Here is a 23,699-nt window from a genome sequence, read left to right as displayed (position 1 = left end):
GGAATTTAAAAAAATGAAAGGCTCCTGATGAGCCTTTAAAGCTGAAGCTGAACAGAATCATTCAGTAGATTTTTCCATAGGAAACGTTTTTTCTCTGGGTTTTACAACATAAGAACAAACAGCTTAATAGTGTTTTTATATTAGCTGAAATGAATCCAAAGACACCAACAAACAGATGACCCAAATTTTAATAAATCACACCTTATTTTCAATAATCTTCAGGAAATGTGTCAATGTTCAGATCTCATGCTGAATATCAAACAGCTCAGAGATACAATGATTAAAGCCCTTCATTAGGATTATTATTCTGTTATTAAACTGTAGTAGCTGCAGAATTATTGCACAAACTCCAAAAGATTACCAACAATGTAAAACTGTACATGCTGTGAGATCTGTGATGCAACAGCATCTGAAAAGTGTCAACCTGACTGGATAACGATATTAAAAGGCTTCATTTTTCACAGCAGGTACAAGAAGAAGGCAGGTTGGAGGGTTTCTCTGTTTCAGTTTTTCTGACACAACCTGTTGAAACAGCAACTTTTTGCTCGCATTTCAAAAAGCACTGCGTGCAATAAAGCAGTATTCAGTTCATGAGTCCAAGTAGCATCATGAGACACAGACGTGTATCTGGACTGAACCAGAATCATGCACTAAACAACAATTTTCCACAAAAACAATAAAATGGGGATCAAACATGGATATTTTGCAGGTTTTCTGTATGCATAACCCAGGTATAGATAAATAAGCTGAATAAATATTAGGTACTGGAGAAATAAAGAGTTTTAAATATTACATTTATTTGTATTTTCAAGAAACCCAGAAACCTGTCCTTCTCAGTTCAACATTTGAAAAGTTATTGTTTGTGTTTTTTATAATTGACACAGTGAACAAAAAAACGTCTGACTTGAATACATGATAAATTATACTAAACTTTAATATCAGACTGAGAAAAAAAAAGGTCAGGTGTGCTTCTATGGGGGACAAATTAAGAACCCAGACCGACACCAGACACCCCCACAGAGCAGCTATGGACCCGATACGAGTAGGTCCACAGTGAGGCAGAGGAGCGGCAACTCCCAGGCACCGTAGGAGACGAAGGGCGCCGAACCCCGAGTGTGTATGACTAAAGTGCATCAAAACTGGGATTACGAATGGGATGTCGGAGACGCCATCACTTGCTGACAGGTGTCAGTCATGCCTTAAAATTAATATGCAGGCGGGGACTAAGCAAAGCAACAAGAGAGTTTAATTTAACATTTCCTTCTTTAAATAAACACACAAAATGGACAACCAGGAGTAAATCAAGATACTCGGGTTGGATAACAGTCGGTTAATTTGTCATCAAGCGTTTGGGTTCCTGGTGCTGCTAATTTGAAATAACTTGCTGAGTTTTAATGAATGAACTGCGAACCATGGACAGCAGAGGTAGGATGATGCGTAAACTGTGAGGTTTCTCACTTCCCCGCCTGAATCAGCTTGAAAGAAATGAGCTCTGAAGATAGGAAGGAGGAAGTTCTGTGGTTCTGCAACCGCTCGTTTTGACCAAATCTGGTCCAACGTTTGTGGCATGAATCAAGCAAGCAGAATAATCTACAGCCTGCAATAATTTTTAAAAAAGGTTCATGACATTTACCTTTAAGTCATTGCACTGTAGACCTCACCAGGACCTCTATATGGAGACCCAGTGGTGCTTTAAGATTCTGATAAAAACTAAGAAAAACATTTGAGAACATCATTACGATCCTTTCTTTAACAAAGATGTTTTTGAGACTGTGCGTTCGGTCCTGAAAGGTTGATGGTTTTCTACAAAATGGGATTTTAAAGTTATTTCATACATGCCTCTTTTGAACACATTTCAAGCTAAAACTTGAGTTTTAAATGAATTTCTGAAATGTGTGTTTTGGTTTCGTTCATCCCTGGTTATTTTTGGGCGACTGCAGATTCAAAAACAATAAAAGGAAGTGAAATCTATTTCTGCTGGCTGCTGCTTTTCAAGTCAACAAGCTTGGCCTTGTTTCACATCCCAAATTCAATTTACTTTAATGTCATTTTTGCAGCAATAAATCATGAAACATGTAATTTTAGGGGGTTTAAAAATGAGGAATAAATTCAATTACTTGTACTTTCCTGGCAGAATTGAGCTTCTGCCTCTTAAGCACCATCAAAAAAATAACATTTGGATCCCTTTTCATAAAACATTTGCCTTTATTTAAATACTTTTCATAGTGGTTTATTTCATCCAGTACTTGAGGACTTTAAATCCAGACCTTGATGTATAAAAACACTTTCACTGATACTCAGCTCTGTGCATAACTAAACGGTCTCAGTCTCAGAGAGCGTGGGTCAGCATCATGGTTTCCTACGGTCAAATAAACGAGCGTTTTAAGCTACTTTCATACCGATCTAAATCTAAAGAATCTAAATACATTATTTCATTGGAAAGAAACAAACTCTGCTGTTTGGTACCATTTCTAACGAAGTGTGCATCTGCCACGCAAGCACAAAAATAAGATAGATGACGTTATAATGTGAAAACCTTATAGTTCTATACATCATGTTATTAGAATATAGTTAATTATCACGTTTAATAAAGAACATCATGTTCTTACAATATAAACATATTGTAAGAACGTGAAATTAAACTGTTGGAACAATTAAGCTTTCAAATTATAACAACAGGCTATCTTTTATTGTTTATTATTATAACATTATGTGCTTGGTGCAGATAAGTGGAACTGATTAGGTTATACATGCTGTATGGATTGAGCCATAGAGAGATGTTGCCGTTATTTAGGAGCTTGGATAGTTTCGTGATTATCGCTGTGAAGGAACCTAAAACCCAAAGAGCTGCACAGGAGGAATCAACCTGAAGCTCCATGGATTCAAACGGCAGCACCTGAACAGCATTCAGGCGGGTTATGTTGTCCTGCTGAATACCGCGAGACATTTACTGAACTGAAGCAGGTTGGTAGTCAAATAAAAGCAGTGGTTGCTTCAGTTTCTGATGTTTTACGTTCCAATTATAGAACGTATGGTTCTAACAATATACACAGCTCAAAAAAATAAAGGGAACACTTAAACAACACAATATAACTCCAAGTAAATCAAACTTCTGTGAAATCAAACTGTCCACTTAGGAAGAAACACTGATTGACAATCAATTTCACATATTGTTGTTCAAATGGAAAAGACAACAGGAGGAAATCTTTGGTGATTATTAAGACACTCAATAAAGGAGTGGTTCTGCAGGTGGAGACCACAGACCACTTCTCAGTACCGATGCTTTCTGGCTGATGTTTTGGTCACTTTTGAATGTTGGTGGTGCTTTCACACTCGTGGCTCAGGTAGTGCAGCTCATCCAGGATGGCACATCAATGCCAGCTGTGGCAAGAAGGTTTGCTGTGTCTGTCAGCGTAGTGTCCAGAGCCTGGAGGCGCTACCAGGAGACAGACCAGTACACCAGGAGACGTGGAGGAGGCCGTAGGAGGGCAACAACCCAGCAGCAGGACCACTACCTCCACCTTTGTGCAAGGAGGAACAGGAGGAGCACTGCCAGAGCCCTGCAAAATGACCTCCAGCAGGCCACAAATGTGCATGTGTCTGCACAAACGGTTAGAAACCGACTCCATGAGGATGGTATGAGGGCCTGACGTCCACAAATGGGGGTTGTGCTCACAGCCCAACACCGTGCAGGACGATTGGCATTTGCCAGAGAACACCAGGATTGGCAAATTCACCACTGGTGCCCTGTGGTCTTCACAGATGAAAGCAGGTTCACACTGAGCACATGTGACAGACGTGACAGAGTCTGAAGACACCGTGGAGAGAGATCTGCTGCCTGCAACATCCTTCAGCATGACCAGTTTGGCAGTGGGTCAATAATGGTGTGGGGTGGCATTTCTTTGGAGGCCCGCACGGCCCTCCAAAGAAATGCAGGACAATGCTAGACCTCATGTGGCTGGAGTGTGTCAGCAGTTCCTGTAAGATGAAGACATTGAAGCTATGGACTGGCCCGCCCGTTCCCCAGACCTGAATCTGATTGAGAACATTTGGGACATCATGTCTCGCTCCATCCACCAACGTCATGTTGCACCACAGACTGTCCAGGAGTTGGCGGATGCTTTAGTCCAGGTCTTGGAGGAGATCCCTCAGGAGACCATCCATCATCTCATCAGGAGCATGTCCAGACGTTGTAGGGAGGTCATACAGCCACATGGAGGTCACACACAATACTGAGCCTCATTTTAACTTGTTTTAAGGACATTACATCAAAGTTGGATCAGCCTCTAGTGTGTTTTTCCACTTTAATTTTGTGTGTGACTCCAAATCCAGGCCTCCATTGGTTAATAAATTTGATTTCCATTGATGATTTTTGTCTGATTTTGTTGTCAGCACATTCAACTTTGTACAGAACAAAGTATTCAATGAGAATATTTCATTCATTCAGATCTAGGATGTGTTATTTGAGTGTTCCCTTTATTTTTTTGAGCAGTGTATTTTTGACGTTTGCACAATATAAAACTAGTCCATGCATTTGTTACTTCAAGGCTGGACTATTGTAATTCTTTACTATCTGGATGTCCACAAAATGCAGTTAAAAGCCTTCAGCTGATTCAAAATGCTGCAGCAAGAGTTCTGATGAAAATTAAAAAGAGAGATCATATTTCTCCTATTTTAGCTTCCCTTCATTGGCTCCCTGTTAAATCCAGAATATAATTTAAACTTCTCCTCCTCACATATAAAGCCCTTAATGATCTAGCTCCATCATACATCAGAGATCTGATTGGTCCATATGTTCCTAACAGAGCACTTCGTTCTCAGACTGCAGGTTTACTGGTGGTTCCTAGAGTCTCTAAAAGTAGAATGGGAGGCAGATCCTTTAGTTATCAGGCTCCTCTCCTGTGGAACCAGCTCCCAGTTTTAGTCCGTGAGGCAGACACCCTGTCTACTTTTAAGGCTAGGCTTAAAACTTTCCTTTTTGATAAAGCTTATAGTTAGAGTGGTTTAGGTTATGCTTCTCAAACCCTCAGTCAGTCGTGGCAGATGGCCGCTCACACTGAGCCTGGTTCTGGTTGTGCTGGAGGTTTCTTCCTGTTAAAAGGGAGTTTTTCCTCTCCACTGTCGCTAGATGCTCATCCAGGAGGAGTGACTGCTACAAGACAGTGACTCGATGCAATCTGCTGAGTTTCCTTAGACAGAAAAACTTTTAACCAATTTGAATAATAAACTAAATTTGACTGAAAGGTTTGATAACGGAACGGACTTTACTTTAAATCTGTCTGCATGATTCGATTAAGTTGACTTTAACTGTAAAAAGCCTTGAGGCAGCATGTGTTGTGCTACATAAATAAGCTGAACTGAATGAAATTATCAGGTTCACACAATATAATTGTTATAAATATGTATATTGTAATAAGGTGATAATTTACTGTACAAACCGGAAAAATGTATTGCTAGAACAATAAAGTTTTTATGTTATGTGATATAACTATTTTTCTTTTTCTTGGAAGGTGTTCTACGCTTCCACATATTTCTGGTTACAAAAGCACTCGAGCTTCTGGAGGAGCAGCATCTGTGCTGCGAGAGTCAGCAGGTCTTCAGGTAAACTGACCGCTCAATGAGGTTCTCTACAACACTACGCAATGACGGGTGAATATCTGCCCGTTTGACTCCTCGGGGTGATTTATAAACAGCAGAATTACAGTAAAGACATAATATTCAGTGCAATCAGCATTTTTACTTTACAACCGCCCCTAAATCTACCTGCTGTTTTCCCCTGTATGATGTTAAAGTCTTCCACTGCAGCCAGCCGAAAATATTGTTTTTTAAAAATCAGCTGGGGTTTTATCTGTCGTTGACTTAAATTTCATCTCAAAGCCTGAGACTGAATTTGAAGTTAATTCTTAGTTTTTAAATATCTGAAACTGGTTTAAAAATCCATCTCAAGAGTGTATAAAACAGCTGGCATAGATTTTAAGGAGTTATTGAACATCATTAACATTTTCTTCAACACTTAGTTTGTGTTTCTGTGTAGCAAAATAACTGGAAATATTACAGCTACCAAAGTCAAAATTAGAGCAATAAATAATGTTTTTTTTAGCTGTTATAGTAATAACTCTTGCATTTTTGGTATCAAATAATAGTTTAGTTTGAAAGTTTGGTTTTAAAACCAAGAAACAGGTATTTTTACTGTCCTACAGTCCTACTGGGCCCAGCCAAGCTTAGAGGGCAGAATATCAGAGCTCTAAGAGGACAAAAATTACTTTTGAAAAGACTCAAAATATCAGATCATTTCCAAACCTGCAGGTCTAAATATAAATCTGGGATAAAGATCCAGTTTCTTCATTTATTTAAAGCCAAAAAAAAACCAAGCTTCCTTCTCTCTGAACCCATTTAACCTCAGACGTTCTCCTCTCCTGCTTCAAACAGCAGCAACAACCTGCTGTGGACGGAAAAAGGGAAGCAGAAGATTTGCAATAAATTTAACTTAATGTTTGTGGTAAATCCAGAAAGGATTGTCCCAGCAGATCCATTTTAAAACACAGATTGGCTTGCTCCAGCAGTCATGAGTCGATCATCATTACAAAATAACACCCTAAGCAGTAGTTTAATATTCAGTTTCAAAGATCAGCCAAACAAAGAGCTGCTGATAAACTCAAGGATGAAACATATTAATAAATCTCCCCAAATAAATAAAACTCACTGTCTCCTTATTGGGTGTTGAACACAGGCTGCAGGCAGAAAAACGCCCGGGGTCCGCCGTCATCTCATAGAGTAAAGCTAATTCATAAATCAACATTTTTTATGAAACACAAGACTGAACAAACACACTGCCTCGGCTAACGCCATGCTTCACAACAGAGGAATCTGGTAGATGAAACAACACGTGCTGTTGCAGACATCCCTCTCTTTTCTCAAGAAAATACTGTTCAGTTCTTACCCAGACGAGCAGATCATCAGATCATATGAAGGTGGGAGATTTTTCATACAGATCCTCACCATCTGGAGGCAGATCAGCCATATGGCTAACACCTAGATCCAGCCTAAAATACAGCAGATATAAAAATTTGGCAATAAACTATTTTACTTTTCTGCATTTGGCGGATCTGACTGGGCAGGTTGTATTACGTTCGTTTGTGACATTTCAAACTTTTTAAGTGAAGCTTTTCATGCAGTCTGGTTTCTTCCTCAGCATCGTTCTTTCCGGAGCTCATAACCATGAAGTAGCATCCTTTCCCCAAGTCTCAAAAACACTCAGTGGGAGCCTTGTGGGCTCCTGTTTCCACTTTATCTAAATAAATAAAAAAAAAGCACCAACAGACATTTGCACAGGCACCTTGCTGTGTTCTGCACAGGTGGTCCTTGATCGTTTAACTTCAGGACCACAAAGGCTGTGCTGCACAGAAAGTTGGAAAACATTTCAACCAAAGCCATGGCTGCGGGGTCTCACACGTGGCATCGAGTCTCCGTTCGCAGACTGCCAGGGGGCGGAGCCTTTTTAGCATCTGCACAACCGAGGCAGGATGGAAGCAGAGGGTTTAGGAGATTGCCTAGCCCTTTTCGGAAGACGCTGTTGGAGAGGCTGTAGATAAGACAGTTACAGAAACTGTTACTGATGGCCAGCCATGTGGTGAGAAAGGATACCACCATGTGGCGATACAACCCAGCACTTTCCAGGAGGAAGTAGAGGATGTATGGCATCCACAGCACGTAGAAGACGCTGGTAATGCGGAACAGCACCATGGCGTAGCGTTTGTCTGTGCAGCCCTCGCACCGCTCGCCCTTATTGGTCTCCGTCTGCGAGCTGAAGCGGGCATGGCGTTGGGTGATCTCCCTCGTGTGCTGACGGCAGATCCGGAAGATGCTCCCATAGGTGAAGCAGACCGTGAGGGCTGCCGGTGCATAGAGCAAAGCCACAATGAAGGTGCTGAATGTCGTGTTGGTCTTCCACGACTCTGCGCACCACTGAAATATGTCCCCATGGTATCCCGGCTTCCCCCAGCTAAAGAAAGAAGGCAGGAAAATCAGGGCAGAGTAAACCCAGATGAGAATGATGCACACCCTCAACCGGCACGGCGTCACCAGAGTGGCGTAGGACAGCGGCCGCGTGATGGCGATGTAACGGTCCACGCTGATACAAGCCAAGGAGGCCATGGAGACGCTCTTGAGCACAGAAACAATGTAGCCGAAGGCTTTGCAAGCGAGCTCCTCGTTCAGGCCTCGGAGGTAGTGAAGGAGGGACAGCGAAGGCACCAAGCAGCTGACGCCCACCAGCAGATCAGCGTATGCCATAGTCTGAATGAAGTGGCCAGTGGTGTGGTGGTGCAGCAACGGAGCACAGTGGAAGACAAAGATCACCACCAGATTCCCAAAGATGATGAGCACAGTGAGGAAGAGGATGACGGCCACCTCCAACATGCAGGTATCCAGGCTGTGGGAATAACCCACAGCTCCCAGCAGACAGAACAAAGGAGAACTGCTCTGGTTTGCATTGGAGGAAGAGTTCATGATGGGATGGGCTAGAGGAAGAGGAATGAATGGTCAGGTTCAGCTCCACACAGCAATCATCCCATCTTTAAAGTCTCTTTCTTTAAATCCTCAAGACGTTTGTCTTGTTTGCTGCTAAGAAAACAAAGCAAGGCTGCCATTTTCCCTAAATCAGCACCTTTTCCCCCTCAGCAGTCCCCCAGTGTGGCCTTACAGCAGCAGTTACCCACAGATGCATGCATAATACAGCCAGACTCCGCTGCTGCTGATTGCTGGGAAATATGTGCCTGTGTTTAATTGCAAGGGTGTAAAAGAAAAAAAATCCCATAAAGGTTATGCTGCAGCAACCCGTCCTCCTTTCACAGCTGTTTATCATAAGCCGGCTCTCAATTACAAATCCTGAAGTGAGCTCTCTGCGCCGGCACACAGTCACCAAAACACATCCAAGCTTGTTGAGCAAATCCTTAAACTGACTCAGGGCAAAAAGATATCTATACAAAAAGCATCTTCAGGCTGAGGCAGAGCAGAACTCCTGCAGACGGAGACGTCTGGTGAAAGGTTGCGTCTCCAGGATCCCTTGTGCCAGCCGGCTGATTTTAAAGCGAGCTCGCAGGCATGACTGCTTGAGTTGAGGAGGTAGAGGGGGAGCAGCCTCTGCTGTAGCGCCAGTATACTGTCAATGCCTCTTTCCTCTCCTCCCCCTTCTTTTTATCTCTTTCTTTATCCCCTCCTCCCTCTCTCATACATACATTTTCCCTCCCTCACAATTCCTCATTTACCATTTCACACACTCCTCTCTCCCCTCCTCCTCCTCTTTAACTGCTTCCTGCTTTCTTAGAAAAATCGCTTCAGTGATTCCAGCTCTAAAAGGGATCAGGATACTTTTGGCTACCAAATATTCCTTTACTTGTTTACATTTCTGTACTTTAGTGTTAAACTGAATTTGGTCATTAATGTGTTTATGTACACACACAGCCACTTTATTAGGTACACGTCTTTCTAATCAGATCAGCCAGTCACAAGACAGCAAATCGGTTCATTAGGGCATCTAGACATGGTGAAGAAGACGAGCCGGTTTGAACATGGCGTTGTTTGCTGGTCTAGGTGTTTCAGTAGATGCTGATCTACACACCGAGGACCAGTTGTTTTAATGAAAATGCCCATAGATGTCAGAAGAGAACTGGTTCCAAATTATAGAAAAGCAATGGTAGCTCAATAACCATTAGTTATTGCAGACAACCACCAAGGTTTGCAGAATACCATCTAAATGTACAATTCATAGAACCTTTAAAGAGATGGGCTACAGCTGCAGGAGACCACTCTGGTTGCCACTCCTAGACAAGAACAGGAATTCAAGACAGCAATTAAAACCAGACACCAAACCTGGACAATAACAGATTGGAAAAATGTTGCCAGTTCCGATGAATCTGAATTTCTGCTCCAACGTCCAGATGGTCGGGTCAGAAATTGGCATCAACAACATGAAAGCATGGATCCATCCTGCCTTGCATCACCGGTTCACGCTGGTGGTGGTGCTCTAATGGTGTGGGGGATATTTGGGTTGTTAGTATCAGCTGAGTATTGTTTAAACTCCATGACCTACCCAAATATCACTGCAGACTGACCTCAAACCATCTCAAATACATATAACAGTTTCTTGACAACGTTGAATCTTTGTCAGCGCTGATGGTTAGCTAGTATCTCCTGCTCTAAACTAAAAGCTACTTAAGAGAGATTACCTAAAGTTGAAGTTTTGACTTTAAATAATGAAAAACTTTCCTTTTGAAGATTATAGAGTTTATAAAATGTTCTGTTAATAGTAATTAGCTGGACTCTATGAAAGTTTCTCATCGATCACACCATCTCCTGTCTACTGCAGGTAACATGCTGACTGCTTATACCTACTCCAAACTAAACCTGTTCTAAAAACCTATCCAATATTTAGAGTTTTAATAAACAAATTTTAAAATCCTGTTTTCAAAATGTTCTGCAGAGACACTGAACAATACTGAACGGCTGTTCAGATCAACCTTAATAATATTCAACCTGTTTTGTAGGTTTTTATCTGAGTTTTAGCTATTTAACAGTTTTTACACTAAAGTGATGAAAGAATTTTTCACAATAAAATAAACTCATTTGATTTTATGTTAATTGACTCATGATGTGAACAAACAACATTGTTTGCATTGATGGATGAATAGAAGACGACAAAAGAATAGAAGAAATGAAGGAAACAGATGAAGGTTAAAACGATTGACACAGCGGGACGGAGGAACAGCGGTGGATGGACAGATGTACGATAATTGACTGACTGAAGATGAAATTTTAAACTACTTCTTTGTAAAACTTTGACTTTAGTTAAGTTTTTTTGACTGATGAACTATGAACATAAACTAATTAGTTGAATTCAGTGTGAACTGGATATAGAAGACGTGTTTCTGTGTTTGACCACCTCTGTCTATCCATGAGGCTGATTTACAGGGGTTGGACAATGAAACTGAAACACCTGTCATTTTAGTGTGGGAGGTTTCATGGCTAAATTGGACCAGCCTGGTAGCCAGTCTTCATTGATTGCACATTGCACCAGTAAGAGCAGAGTGTGAAGGTTCAATTAGCAGGGTAAGAGCACAGTTTTACTCAAAATATTGAAATGCACACAACATTATGGGTGACATACCAGAGTTCAAAAGAGGACAAATTGTTGGTGCACGTCTTGCTGGCGCATCTGTGACCAAGACAGCAAGTCTTTGTGATGTATCAAGAGCCACGGTATCCAGGGTAATGTCAGCATACCACCAAGAAGGACGAACCACATCCAACAGGATTAACTGTGGACGCAAGAGGAAGCTGTCTGAAAGGGATGTTCGGGTGCTAACCCGGATTGTATCCAAAAAACATAAAACCACGACTGCCCAAATCACGGCAGAATTAAATGTGCACCTCAACTCTCCTGTTTCCACCAGAACTGTTCGTCGGGAGCTCCACAGGGTCAATATACATGCTGCTATAGCCAAACCTTTGGTCACTCATGCCAATGCCAATGCCAAACGTCAGTTTCAATGGTGCAAGGAGCGCAAATCTTGGGCTGTGGACAATGTGAAACATGTATTGTTCTCTGATGAGTCCACCTTTACTGTTTTCCCCACATCCAGGAGAGTTACGGTGTGGAGAAGCCCCAAAGAAGCGTACCACCCAGACTGTTGCATGCCCAGAGTGAAGCATGGGGGTGGATCAGTGATGGTTTGAGCTGCCATATCATGGCATTCCCTTGGCCCAATACTTGTGCTAGATGGGCCCGTCACTGCCAAGGACTACCGAACCATTCTTGAGGACCATGTGCGTCCAATGGTTCAAACATTGTATCCTGAAGGTGGTGCCGTGTATCAGGATGACAATGCACCAATACACACAGCAAGACTGGTGAAAGATTGGTTTGATGAACATGAAAGTGAAGTTGAACATCTCCCATGGCCTGCACAGTCACCAGATCTAAATATTATTGATTCACTTTGGGGTGTTTTGGAGGAGCGAGTCAGGAAACGTTTTCCTCCACCAGTATCACGTAGTGACCTGGCCACTATCCTGCAAGAAGAATGGCTTAAAATCCCTCTGACCACTGTGCAGGACTTGTATATGTCATTCCCAAGACGAATTGACGCTGTATTGGCCGCAAAAGGAGGCCCTACACCATACTAATAAATTATTGTGGTCTAAAACCAGGTGTTTCAGTTTCATTGTCCAACCCTTGTATTTCTGCTGAACACAAAAAAAAATTATTTTGTATTTCCAGTAAAGCATTTTATTGGAGCAACACATCTGATGTTTTTTTCTTGGAGCTCCGGTCTGCTCCATGTGCAGCTACAGGTCAACAGAACCCGTCTGATAATGTTATTTAGCTAAACTGTAACTTCAGGAACATAGAAAGGTTAGCAATCACTCTCAGACACTCCGTCTCATCTTTATTTTCCTGCTCAGCCCGTCTGATGTCTACACAGCTTCTATGAAGCGGAGCAGACGTGAGCTCGAGGCAGAAGAAACCTTTGGTCATAGAGTGCATTGCTGGGTCTGGCTGTTTGACTTTTTATAGTCTCACTATTAAACCGAGACAAACAGACTTCATAACAACATGTCAACAAAGATTCTGGCCGAGTCACAACAACAGAATCACCCCTGTGCTGGTTGATAAAGATCCCAGCATTCCAGGTTCTGGTTTGAAACAGAAACACCATTCAGATGTTTTGCTGGTTGTTTGTTAGTGAGGCTGAGGATGTTACTGGTATGCTTCTCCTTTGTTCTTCCAGGTCAGGGGTCATCAACGCCACATCAGCTTGGCTATCTGTCAGCTGTCTGCTTTGTGATCAGACATCAACATGGTTTTCAGCACATCCGCCACATCATCTGCAGCATGAAGGTGGACAAGAGAACCAACTTATGACTCGGAAAACCGAGCATGTGATGCTCAGCCTGCTGCTGACCTGAGGCTCAGAGCTGCTGCAGCAAAGAAAGACAGAAATTTACACAAAGATGTTGTTCGACAGCACAGTTAAAATGAAGGTTGACGAGCATATAACACACATCAAAGACTCCAACAGTCCCAGTCGAACATGAAAACATATCCCTGTTGCTCTGAACAGTACATGCTCTGTTTTTTTTTAACCACTAAAAACAAAGAAATGAGACTTTTAATGAGAGCTGAGATATTTTCAGGAGATTTTCCAGAATGAAGATCAACATGGACTCAGAGGTGACCAAGTAAGAAGCTCCTCCGTTAAAATCATGACGTCCAACTTGGACTGAAATTAGCGGCTTTCCATGGAGAAGCTAAATGTCAGCGGTCAGATGAGACAATCACTGAACTGTTTATGGTAAATGACAGGAAGTATGTTTTGAAGAGTTGATGGGGGGCCTTTTAAACCTACGAACACTGTACCAACTGTCTAACAGGATGGTGGCACCATTATGCCGAGGGTCTAATGCTGACAGTGGCAATGGTGCATTGCACAGAGTGACCAGAACAACGAAGGTCAACTATCACCAAGTTCTTTAATGACCCCAAACATAGATCCAAACCAGTGTAGGAATGGAGAAAGCAGGCTGACATGAAGCTCCTGGTGTGTCCTTCCTAAACCCCAGACCTCAACTTTGTTGAAAATTTGTGGACACCACCTAAAAGCCAGGTCTTTGCCGGCAAACCAACTAACCAGTTTAGATGCCTTCTACCCATTCTGCCAACAGGGGGTCAAATATCCAGCCAGAGTTAAACCAGAACCTTGTTGATGGCTACAAAAAGCATTTGACTGAGGTGCAACTTGCAGTCAAAAGAAGTGCTAAAGACATTGTATCCAAACATATTCATGGAGAGTAGGTCAACTGAGGTAGAAAAGATGCACAAGCATCAGAGAAAACTGGAACCTTTAGGATGTAAAGTGACACTCAGTCAGGGCAACCCAGAGCACAACAGCAGCAAACTTTCCAGACCTGAACCACACAGAGCATTTATGAAGTATTTTTGAAGATGAAGGCAGCTATTAAAATTAGCATGGGCTCCCTGAACACCTCTGCAAAACCACAGGCTGATCTCATCCAAACCGCCCTGCACTGACGCAATAATTAATGCAAAAGGAGCCCAGACCAAATACTGAGTGCATATCTCAAAGAAAATTCGACCCAGAGTCAGAGCAAGCAATGCTCAAAGGAAAGACAAAGAACTAAAGAGTTCCATCTTTACAGGCCTCAGTTAGCATGTTAAAGGTTAAAGGTCATCACAGGACAGTTAGACAAGGAACTGAACAGGTATGGTCTGTTTGGAAACACTGAAGAAAATAGCTTCTCTCAGGAAAGAACATGGCAGCATGACACAGGTTTACAAAAGCTGCTTCTGAATTAACCACTGAATTTCCTGAAAATATGGACCAGATCAGCACGGATTTGTTTTACCGCTAAACCAAAAACAGCCCCGCCCGCTGCCACCTGGTGGTGTTCTGCATGGACTTCATCTCCACTCTCCTCATGGAGTTTTTATCTCAACCCAGTGCTACAAGTAAATCAAGGTGGTGGGAGGTGTGAATGGCTGCAGTTCAAACCTGCAGTAGAAGCTGTTAAGGTCGTCTGACAGAACATGATTCTGCTCGGGGTGAGGGGGGGATAGGCTCCTGAAGGCTGGGAGGATTTTCAGACTATACCAAACTGCTGCTGGTTCGTTAGCTGAGAATCTTTTTTTTTTTTTTTTTTTTACTTTTAGCTTCTCTTAGCTGCCCTGATCTCCTTGGTCAGTTTTTTCCTGGGCTGCTTAAACAGGGCTCAGGTCCCACTGCTGTAAGCAGCTTCCTCAGGCTTGAAGTTATTCAGGGTTTATTGCCGTTGTATATGCAAAGGTTCCTGGTCTGTATACACAAAAAGTGATGTAGTCAAAGTTTCAGCAACCTCATTTAGGTCCATGGGTGAAGAATCAAAATCACTCTAAATTGTGCAGTCAAAGCAGGCCTCTACATCTGGTTTGACTGCTCCATTCACTTCCTAACAGTCTGAACCAAAGGCTTAGAGGTTGCTGCCTGTTGGTTGGAATGAGATGAAGCACACAGTGATCTTGACCATGCAACAGGCTTATGATGTGTCCAATCCTACCAGCTCCAAGATGGCTGCAGCTGATAAACAAGGTACGTTATTAAATTCAGTGCAAGGAGGGAACATGTAGAACGTAGCACGAGATTCAGTTATGGACAAGTTCATGCACCGTGTTTAAATTACACTGGATTTGTAAGTTATCCGAGTGACTGCCCTGAAGGCCTGTCCCATAACTAACTGATACCAGCAGAATACAGTGGTGAAATGGACGGAAAGCAACCAAATAAAATTTAATAAAATTATATTAATAGCTTTGTGTCAGGTTAAGCTCTGAAGGCGGTCATTATCCTCGTCACATTTTAACAAAGGTTAATGCAGTTAGACACCGTAACCATTTCACAAGGTTTCCACTGTCACAGTCAAATTTAAGAATTGATCATATGTAAGACACTCCTAAAGATCTGCGCAGCAAGAACTAAAGAGAAGCAGAAAAGAGGCCGGTGTGACGCCATTGATTTTACCTCTTTTCTGCTGCTGCTGGGTCAACATGACGCTGTCTGACATGAACAGGCTGCATCCCCCTGCAACACTGAGCTGTTCGGCTGAGGTCTTTGTTCACAGTAAGTTATTACTCGTGCAGACATGAACTGACTCTAATTAACTGCAGCACCAGACAACAACCCCACCCCACTACATGAACATGTGCTTCAAGTTAATTCAATTCTAGATGGAGCTCCTTCAGGTCAGCATTTCTGCAGAGCTAAAAGCAGAAAAAAAAAGTCCCCCATCCTCAACAAACAAGTATTATTTGCTCAAACCTTACTCCTCTAGTGGTTCATACAAACTCGATGACATCATTACAGGTCATTGCTAAATTCTATCAGTTTTAAAATAAATATGATTCATGCATGAATTTAAAAAGCTGAAAGGGAAAGTGTCACATTTTGGTACCACAGTCAGTAATGCACTGATTGCTCAGCCTCATCTGAGAGAACCTGGAGATCAGGGATTTGAATGAGAACTTGGTTCCAAAATTTCATTGCGTCACATTTTCTACAAATGTCCATCATACCATTAATGAGATGCCAGAGACAGCGCAGGAGTGTCTGCAATTTTCTCAGGCTGTATCCAGAGCAGAACTCTCCTCCCTGCAGAAGGAAGTCAATTCTCTAATAAACTTTCTTTGAGTAAAAGAAACGTCAGCTGACTGGAAGCATTTCCAGTCAAAAGTCAAATGAACATGGCTTTTATATAGTAGAGGACCACTGTCAAAGTCCCAACAAGGTCCAGCAGGTGAACAGGGTCTGCCCCAGGGACTCCTTTTAGTGGGAAATGCTTGGAAAAGGGCTGCACGGTGGTGCAGTTGGTAGCACTGTTGCCTTGCAGCAAGAAGGTCCTGGGTTCAATTCCTGGCCTGGGGTATTTCTGCATGGAGTTTGCATGTTCTCCCTGTGCATGCGTGGGTTCTCTCCAGGTACTCCAGCTTCCTCCCACAGTCCAAAGACATGCCTGTTAGGTTAATTGGTCTCTCTAAATTGCCCTTAGGTGTGTGAATGAGTGTGTGCGTGGTTGTTTGTGTGTTGCCCTGCGATGGACTGGCGACCTGTCCAGGGTGTACCCCGCCTCTCGCCCATAGACTGCTGGAGATAGGCACCAGCTCCCCGTGACCCACTATGGAATAAGCGGTAGAAAATGACTGACTGACTGACTGACTGCTTGGAAAACCTCTGAATCAAAGCTCACAGGAGGCATCCTGAACAGATGCCCAAACCACCTGAGGTCTTTCTTCATCATGAGAGACAGAGGCAGTGCTAACATAACTGCAGAGAGGCCCTAATTCATCTATTGCTGCCATTACTCGTAAACAAGACACCAATATACAGGTCCTTCTCAAAATATTAGCATATTGTGATAAAGTTCATTATTTTCCATAATGTCATGATGAAAATTTAACATTCATATATTTTAGATTCATTGCACACTAACTGAAATATTTCAGGTATTTTATTGTCTTAATACGGATGATTTTGGCATACAGCTCATGAAAACCCAAAATTCCTATCTCACAAAATTAGCATATCATTAAAAGGGTCTCTAAACGAGCTATGAACCTAATCATCTGAATCAACGAGTTAACTCTAAACACCTGCAAAAGATTCCTGAGGCCTTTAAAACTCCCAGCCTGGTTCATCACTCAAAACCCCAATCATGGGTAAGACTGCCGACCTGACTGCTGTCCAGAAGGCCACTATTGACACCCTCAAGCAAGAGGGTAAGACACAGAAAGAAATTTCTGAACGAATAGGCTGTTCCCAGAGTGCTGTATCAAGGCACCTCAGTGGGAAGTCTGTGGGAAGGAAAAAGTGTGGCAGAAAACGCTGCACAACGAGAAGAGGTGACCGGACCCTGAGGAAGATTGTGGAGAAGGGCCGATTCCAGACCTTGGGGGACCTGCGGAAGCAGTGGACTGAGTCTGGAGTAGAAACATCCAGAGCCACCGTGCACAGGCGTGTGCAGGAAATGGGCTACAGGTGCCGCATTCCCCAGGTCAAGCCACTTTTGAACCAGAAACTGCGGCAGAAGCGCCTGACCTGGGCTACAGAGAAGCAGCACTGGACTGTTGCTCAGTGGTCCAAAGTACTTTTTTCAGATGAAAGCAAATTCTGCATGTCATTCAGAAATCAAGGTGCCAGAGTCTGGAGGAAGACTGGGGAGAAGGAAATGCCAAAATGCCAGAAGTCCAGTGTCAAGTACCCACAGTCAGTGATGGTCTGGTTGCCATGTCAGCTGCTGGTGTTGGTCCACTGTGTTTTATCAAGGACAGGGTCAATGCAGCTAGCTATCAGGAGATTTTGGAGCACTTCATGCTTCCATCTGCTGAAAAGCTTTATGGAGATGAAGATTTCATTTTTCAGCACGACCTGGCACCTGCTCACAGTGCCAAAACCACTGGTAAATGGTTTACTGACCATGGTATCACTGTGCTCAATTGGCCTGCCAACTCTCCTGACCTGAACCCCATAGAGAATCTGTGGGATATTGTGAAGAGAACATTGAGAGACTCAAGACCCAACACTCTGGATGAGCTAAAGGCCGCTATCGAAGCATCCTGGGCCTCCATAAGACCTCAGCAGTGCCACAGGCTGATTGCCTCCATGCCACGCCGCATTGAAGCAGTCATTTCTGCCAAAGGATTCCCGACCAAGTATTGAGTGCATAACTGTACATGATTATTTGAAGGTTGACGTTTTTTGTATTAAAAACACTTTTCTTTTATTGGTCAGATGAAATATGCTAATTTTGTGAGATATGAATTTTGGGTTTTCATGAGCTGTATGCCAAAATCATCCATATTAAGACAATAAAAGACCTGAAATATTTCAGTTAGTGTGCAATGAATCTAAAATATATGAATGTTAAATTTTCATCATGACATTATGGAAAATAATGAACTTTATCATAATATGCTAATATTTTGGAAGGGCCTGTACCTGAACTCCGCTTGAGGCAGAGACTGACCCCCTGATCCAGATTGGACCAGACCACCGTTTTGTAGTTAACACCTCTGGACACAGAGTTGGAGGAAAATCTCCATCTTCACAAGGTGGAGGTGTTCCCTATCCCTATGATTCTAATGCCCATGTCTACTGAGATTCCAGCTCCTGGTAGGGTCTCCCATGATAAATTGGTGAGGAGTGATTGGAAGATCTCAGTGAAGAGAAACCGCTCCTGGCTTCATCCAGAAGCCAGGAGAGGACATGGTGGTCAACCCTTGGCTCCTGGGGTTTGGCCAGGCCCGATTCAAAGAACGGAACAGAAAGTCACTCTCCATGTGGGCCCAGCACCTGCTAGATGAGAAGTCTAGGTGAAGTGCTGTGTCAGCCTAATCTTTCTGCTTGTTAATTTTGATATCATCCATCACAGAGTTTAATTAGGAGTCCATAAACATCATTTTCAACTCAGTACTTAAACACAGCTTGTCTTTTCATTTTGCCAGCTGGTGTTAAAACATTCTGCTATAAAAGGTGTTTCACCCCCATTTGTCAGCGCCGTTGATTAATGCAGCGTTGATGAATGATGGCGGTGATGTTAGGGCATGTGTCTGCAGTGACACTGAGCTAAATCATAAAATTCATGTTGTTAAAATGTCTCTGCTGTACGCAGAGAGACATGTTTCATGGAAAACATTTCATTTACAGGATGAAATGTTTTATGGTAATAATGATGTGGCTCTGAGGCTGGTGTGAAAAACCAACTGGTTCTTTTAAAACAAAACAGTGAGGAACTGGGTTTGGTTCTGTACTGAACCTGCTTTGCCCTATAATCAGACACCATGAGGGGCTCTTAATGCCAACCAATACATTTATGCAGAACCCTCTGTACCTGCTGACCTCCACTGACCGTCAGATGCTCCAGCAGCTCATCCAGATGTAACATCTCACAATACACTTATTGGCATCACTGACGCCCTCTGGTGTTCATTCTAGATATTGCAGCTCCTTGATAAATCATTTACATCCAATCTGTTTATTGGCAAAACTACACCAGATTATTAAAAATCATTTTTGTTAACCTTAAGATGTTTAAATATTTTGTCTGCTTTCAAATGATGGGGAAATCAATTATATTGGCAGATTAAAACTCTCATATCTATAAATTAGCAGTTTGTATGGATAAAGTGTGTTTTCAGTTTTTCAAAATAAACAAACCCCCGAATGAAATGGACATATTTCTGGGCATTGACTGATTTTAGTGTTAACAACAACAACAAAAGAATAAAATCATAAAAACTACATCCAGCAGCCTCGTCCGACTTGACCTGAAGGAATCCACTGAATCCATTTAATTTAATCAAGAATTAGGAGTTTTAAATCAGACAAAGCTGCTCACTGAACCAGCAGAATAAAACCACATTCCTCTGGTTAGAAGAACATCTCCCAGTGGCTTTAAACATTCTTCTCATCCCCTGCTTCAACTGAAGGCTCCCAGGAAAGATCGCCATAGAGTCAGAGTTTCACAGAGCTGCCACAAATTTTAGATTTTATAAAATCATATAATTTATCTGCTCATGTGTTTATCACAGGGCTGCACCCAATAAATCCACAGAGTGAAAATAGGAAAGAGCAGAAGGCCAAGCTCTTCACAGCTTGGCCCTCTACCAGATTAGAAACACCTTCATTCCCACCCATCTTCATCACGATTTATTTTTCCTCAATGGCCAGAAACTGTTCTAAAAATCCAACAACTGTGTGAAGGTTCCTGCAGTACCAACGTTCCTATATGCACAGAACCAGAACTCTCCATCCTACATCAGAGAAGACATCTAGATCATTTGGGACCTTTAAAAAAAACACAAGATTCAACATTCAAACCAACAAATTACATTTGTGAAAAGACAAATCAATAAAAGATCTGCAGAAAATCTCTAACAGATGATTATGAAGCTACTGTTAGCTAAGCGCAGCCAAAGTATGAAGTCTTAAACAGAAGGACCAACTCAGGTGTGTAAATGAGCTGAAACTCTGTAATGAGGGAAGAGTTTTCGTTTTAAATGGAGCTTATAGGCGTCTGTCGATGGGAGACAGATGATTTTATGACGTTATTAATAGCCAAAAAAATAAACCACTAGAGATTACCTACTGGTTAATGTACAATCTACAGTTTAGGATAACGTTGTTATTTTAGCTCTGCATCTAAATGCTTGAAACAAAGTGTAAACTCCGCCCACAACACGCATCGATCCGCTCGCCGGCTGTAAAATGATGCGCAGCCGCTAAGCCCTGAATTCACATCCCAGCTGAGAGGAACTTAAACAAGCAGGAAGTCAGAAAATAAAGAGACAGACTCGAGTAGAAGTTTAAAAAAAGCAGCAACACAAACTTCAGCTGAGATCTAAAGAGAGCACACAGAAGCTTTGCAGCATTCATAAACATGAAACCACTAATAACTGCCAGAATTACCTCTGATTGATCCAGATGAACCATCCAGACTGCGTCAGAAAATCCTCCAGACACCAACAGCTACAGCTCATTGTTGTTATTCAGCTGTGCTGAAGCCTCCACGGTTTCATATTTAGCTGACATTTAATCATTCTTACATCTCATTTCACTGTCCCCATGTTTCTCCTCTCTGCTGATCACATTTCATTTGAAGCTTCCAGCACACCTGTGTGACAGAGGACCCGCCTCCCTCTGTCTACCTGCTCCTAAAATCTACAAAGTTCTGGAGCGAACCATCTGGGAAGTCAAGAAAGCCAAATGTCTACTGTACTTAAATATCAGGCTTTAAATATACATTTAAAACAATAGATTGATGCAGTTTTTTTATTGGTTTCAGTCATCTAGTTAAGCTCTAGCTTTGGTGCTTTCATTGATAAAGTTTAGGAGGGTTTAATTAAAGAAATTCTAAGTAAAACGCTAGAAAATAATGATTATGTGTAAGAATCTTGGTTTGGTGATGAACAAGGGGGCAGGGTAGATCTTTTTAAAGTCAATAAGACAATATGATCTTCTAATTAGCAATTTATGATTTCCTGTTTCCCAGCAGTAAATATAAGACTGACACACAGGCCCATTTCTTTTAGCCACTTACCATCCAGACTGGGTCCACACTGAGGAGAATGGTAAGGGCAGAGGTGCCTTCAGATGGGTTTCTAAGGGTGGTCTGATTTGGTATGTTGCATGAAATTTGGCTTAGATAAAACATATTGTGGAGAAATGATCAGGTGAAACCTAGATTGAGCTTTTCAACAGTAACCAGGTGTGTCTGGCATAAAACAAAGGATGAATATGAAGAAAAGCACCATGTCCACTGTTAAGTACAGTTGTCAATCTGTGATGCTGTGGGTCCGTTTCTCTTCCAAAGGTACTGGGAACTTTATTAGAGTGTATGACATCATTAACTCTTAGAAATACCACCATACTGTCATGATTTTCAGCAGAATAACGATCTTAAACACCAACCTTCTTCCATGAGCATCTCAGTCCCCAAACCTAAAACCTACAGAAAACCTGTGAGCTGAGTTAAAGAGAAGATGGCATCAGATGGCCTGGACCATGAAGACAAACCGATGGTCAAAGATGGACTCAGTTTGCTCCAACCTGGTGAGACATACTATTTGGGACTCGTCATGAATCCTACTTAGTTTCAGGTCATTTTACTCAGGTCTGACCTTGAGAAAAAACCCAGTAATTATTGAATTCAGCTGCTTCATAGTTTTGTTCTTATTTATTGTCGTTTTACACTTTCTAAGAAAGCCCAGACCCAAATTGAACCTTTTTATCCTGATTAAATGGAATTAAAATGCTTTGCTTTTCTAACGGCTCTTTTTTATTAGCATTATTACTAAATATCCTCCACCATGTGTAGTTGCTTGGCTCAGCAGTGACTTGGGAACATGCACTTAAAGGAAGAGGAGGAGGAAGGTCATGATTTATTGCTGGGAGGATGATGAAAGTGGAAAACACTAACTTCATCAGCTGTGTCACATTCAAACAGTTATAGGCCTATGAAGGGACGGCGAGGACAGGTCAGACTGGGACAGGAAGGACAAACCAGAGACAAACAAACAACTGAGGAACCTCAGATGTTAGACTAAAGCTTAAAGTGCCACAGAGTAACACTGGAAATGGAAAACCAGATGAGCTGACTGGATGCAGGGATGAGATGATGGCTGTTTTATGGTAATGTGACCTTCATGTGATTTTTTTTAATAAAACCTGAAGCAGTTTGAAATGTCTACAGGAAATCCGCCATATTTTGTCATTAATGGTCTTTGAATTGTGTTTTTCTTGGAATGGACTCAGCTGAAACTGATCTAGTTTTGTTGAAGCTTCCTGTTAAATTTGAGACAGTTTACTTTTGAGCTGATCTGGATGGACGTTTGAATCAAATAAAAAAATGTGAGTGAAGAAGTTCAAACTTCTCTGAGCTCTATTCTGAGTCAGACTAAATTTAAACTGAAATCTTGTCTCAAACTGCTGCTTTTCTTAGAAAGAAATGTGTCTAATAACACCGTTCTGACATTTGAGCAATAAAAGCGCCACTGCACACACCTGAGTGACATTTAATATGACAGTGTGGAGACATTTCACAGCTAAACATGGATTTTAAAACATATAGCACATTTCTTCATTAAAAATTCATATTGTAAAGCTTATTTATTCTCAATCACACTCTCCAGCGATACAGTTGGATTACATAAAACTGTCCATTTATTCTGGTTAACCTTAATATCACCTGAAATATTAAATCGATTTTCAGTAACAATTAAAATAATAACATAAACTGTTAGAAATCACTTGTGTTAAACGTTCACTGTGATGACTGCCAGCGGGAGCTTAGTGCCGATAGTCCAGTCAGATCTCTACCGGGCTAGCTCACCTCACCGCCGGTAGGGCTGGCGAGGCGAACCGGTTACTACGGTGGGAACGGAAAACTCCGAACACGTTGGAGCACATTTGAAATTAAGCGATGTCTAGATAAATCAAGCAGATATTTCACGTCTACATAGTTATATTCCCGCACTAAAAACATTGTAGAAGTTAATTTGTGTCACAGAAAGTGTAATTTTCCACAATTTACTCACAGCTTTTGTTGCTATGGTCCGCCATGGCTTCCCCTGCTTGACCAATCCGCTTTGACCCGCA

The 23,699-nt window shown here is 42.0% G+C and overlaps 1 protein-coding gene and 1 long non-coding RNA gene across 2 annotated transcripts in view; both read right to left on the bottom strand.

Moving 5' to 3' along the window:
* The window catches only part of LOC124877239, a 43,610-nt gene extending 20,383 nt beyond the window's left edge, over nt 1-23,227 (bottom strand). The window contains exon 1 of the long non-coding RNA XR_007040475.1: nt 21,012-23,227. This is a non-coding gene — a long non-coding RNA (uncharacterized LOC124877239). The remainder of the gene's footprint in view (nt 1-21,011) is intronic.
* LOC124877238 (probable G-protein coupled receptor 21) lies at nt 5,387-9,124 on the bottom strand. The gene has a single exon (XM_047380308.1). The coding sequence runs from the start codon at nt 8,506-8,508 to the stop codon at nt 7,447-7,449; it is 1,062 nt and encodes a 353-aa protein (XP_047236264.1). The 5' UTR covers nt 8,509-9,124; the 3' UTR covers nt 5,387-7,446.
* Nucleotides 23,228-23,699: the final 472 nt, after the last annotated feature.

The sequence above is a fragment of the Girardinichthys multiradiatus genome, chromosome 12 (genome assembly GCF_021462225.1).
Source record: "Girardinichthys multiradiatus isolate DD_20200921_A chromosome 12, DD_fGirMul_XY1, whole genome shotgun sequence".
NCBI lineage: Eukaryota > Metazoa > Chordata > Actinopteri > Cyprinodontiformes > Goodeidae > Girardinichthys > Girardinichthys multiradiatus.
The sequence above is the reverse complement of the archived record's forward strand: the minus strand, read 5'-3'. Positions and strand labels throughout refer to the sequence as shown.

Bases quoted from the DNA above. Each gene is read 5' to 3' on its own strand.
- LOC124877238 (XM_047380308.1), bottom strand. From the start codon at position 8,508: ATGAACTCTTCCTCCAATGCAAACCAGAGCAGTTCTCCTTTGTTCTGT.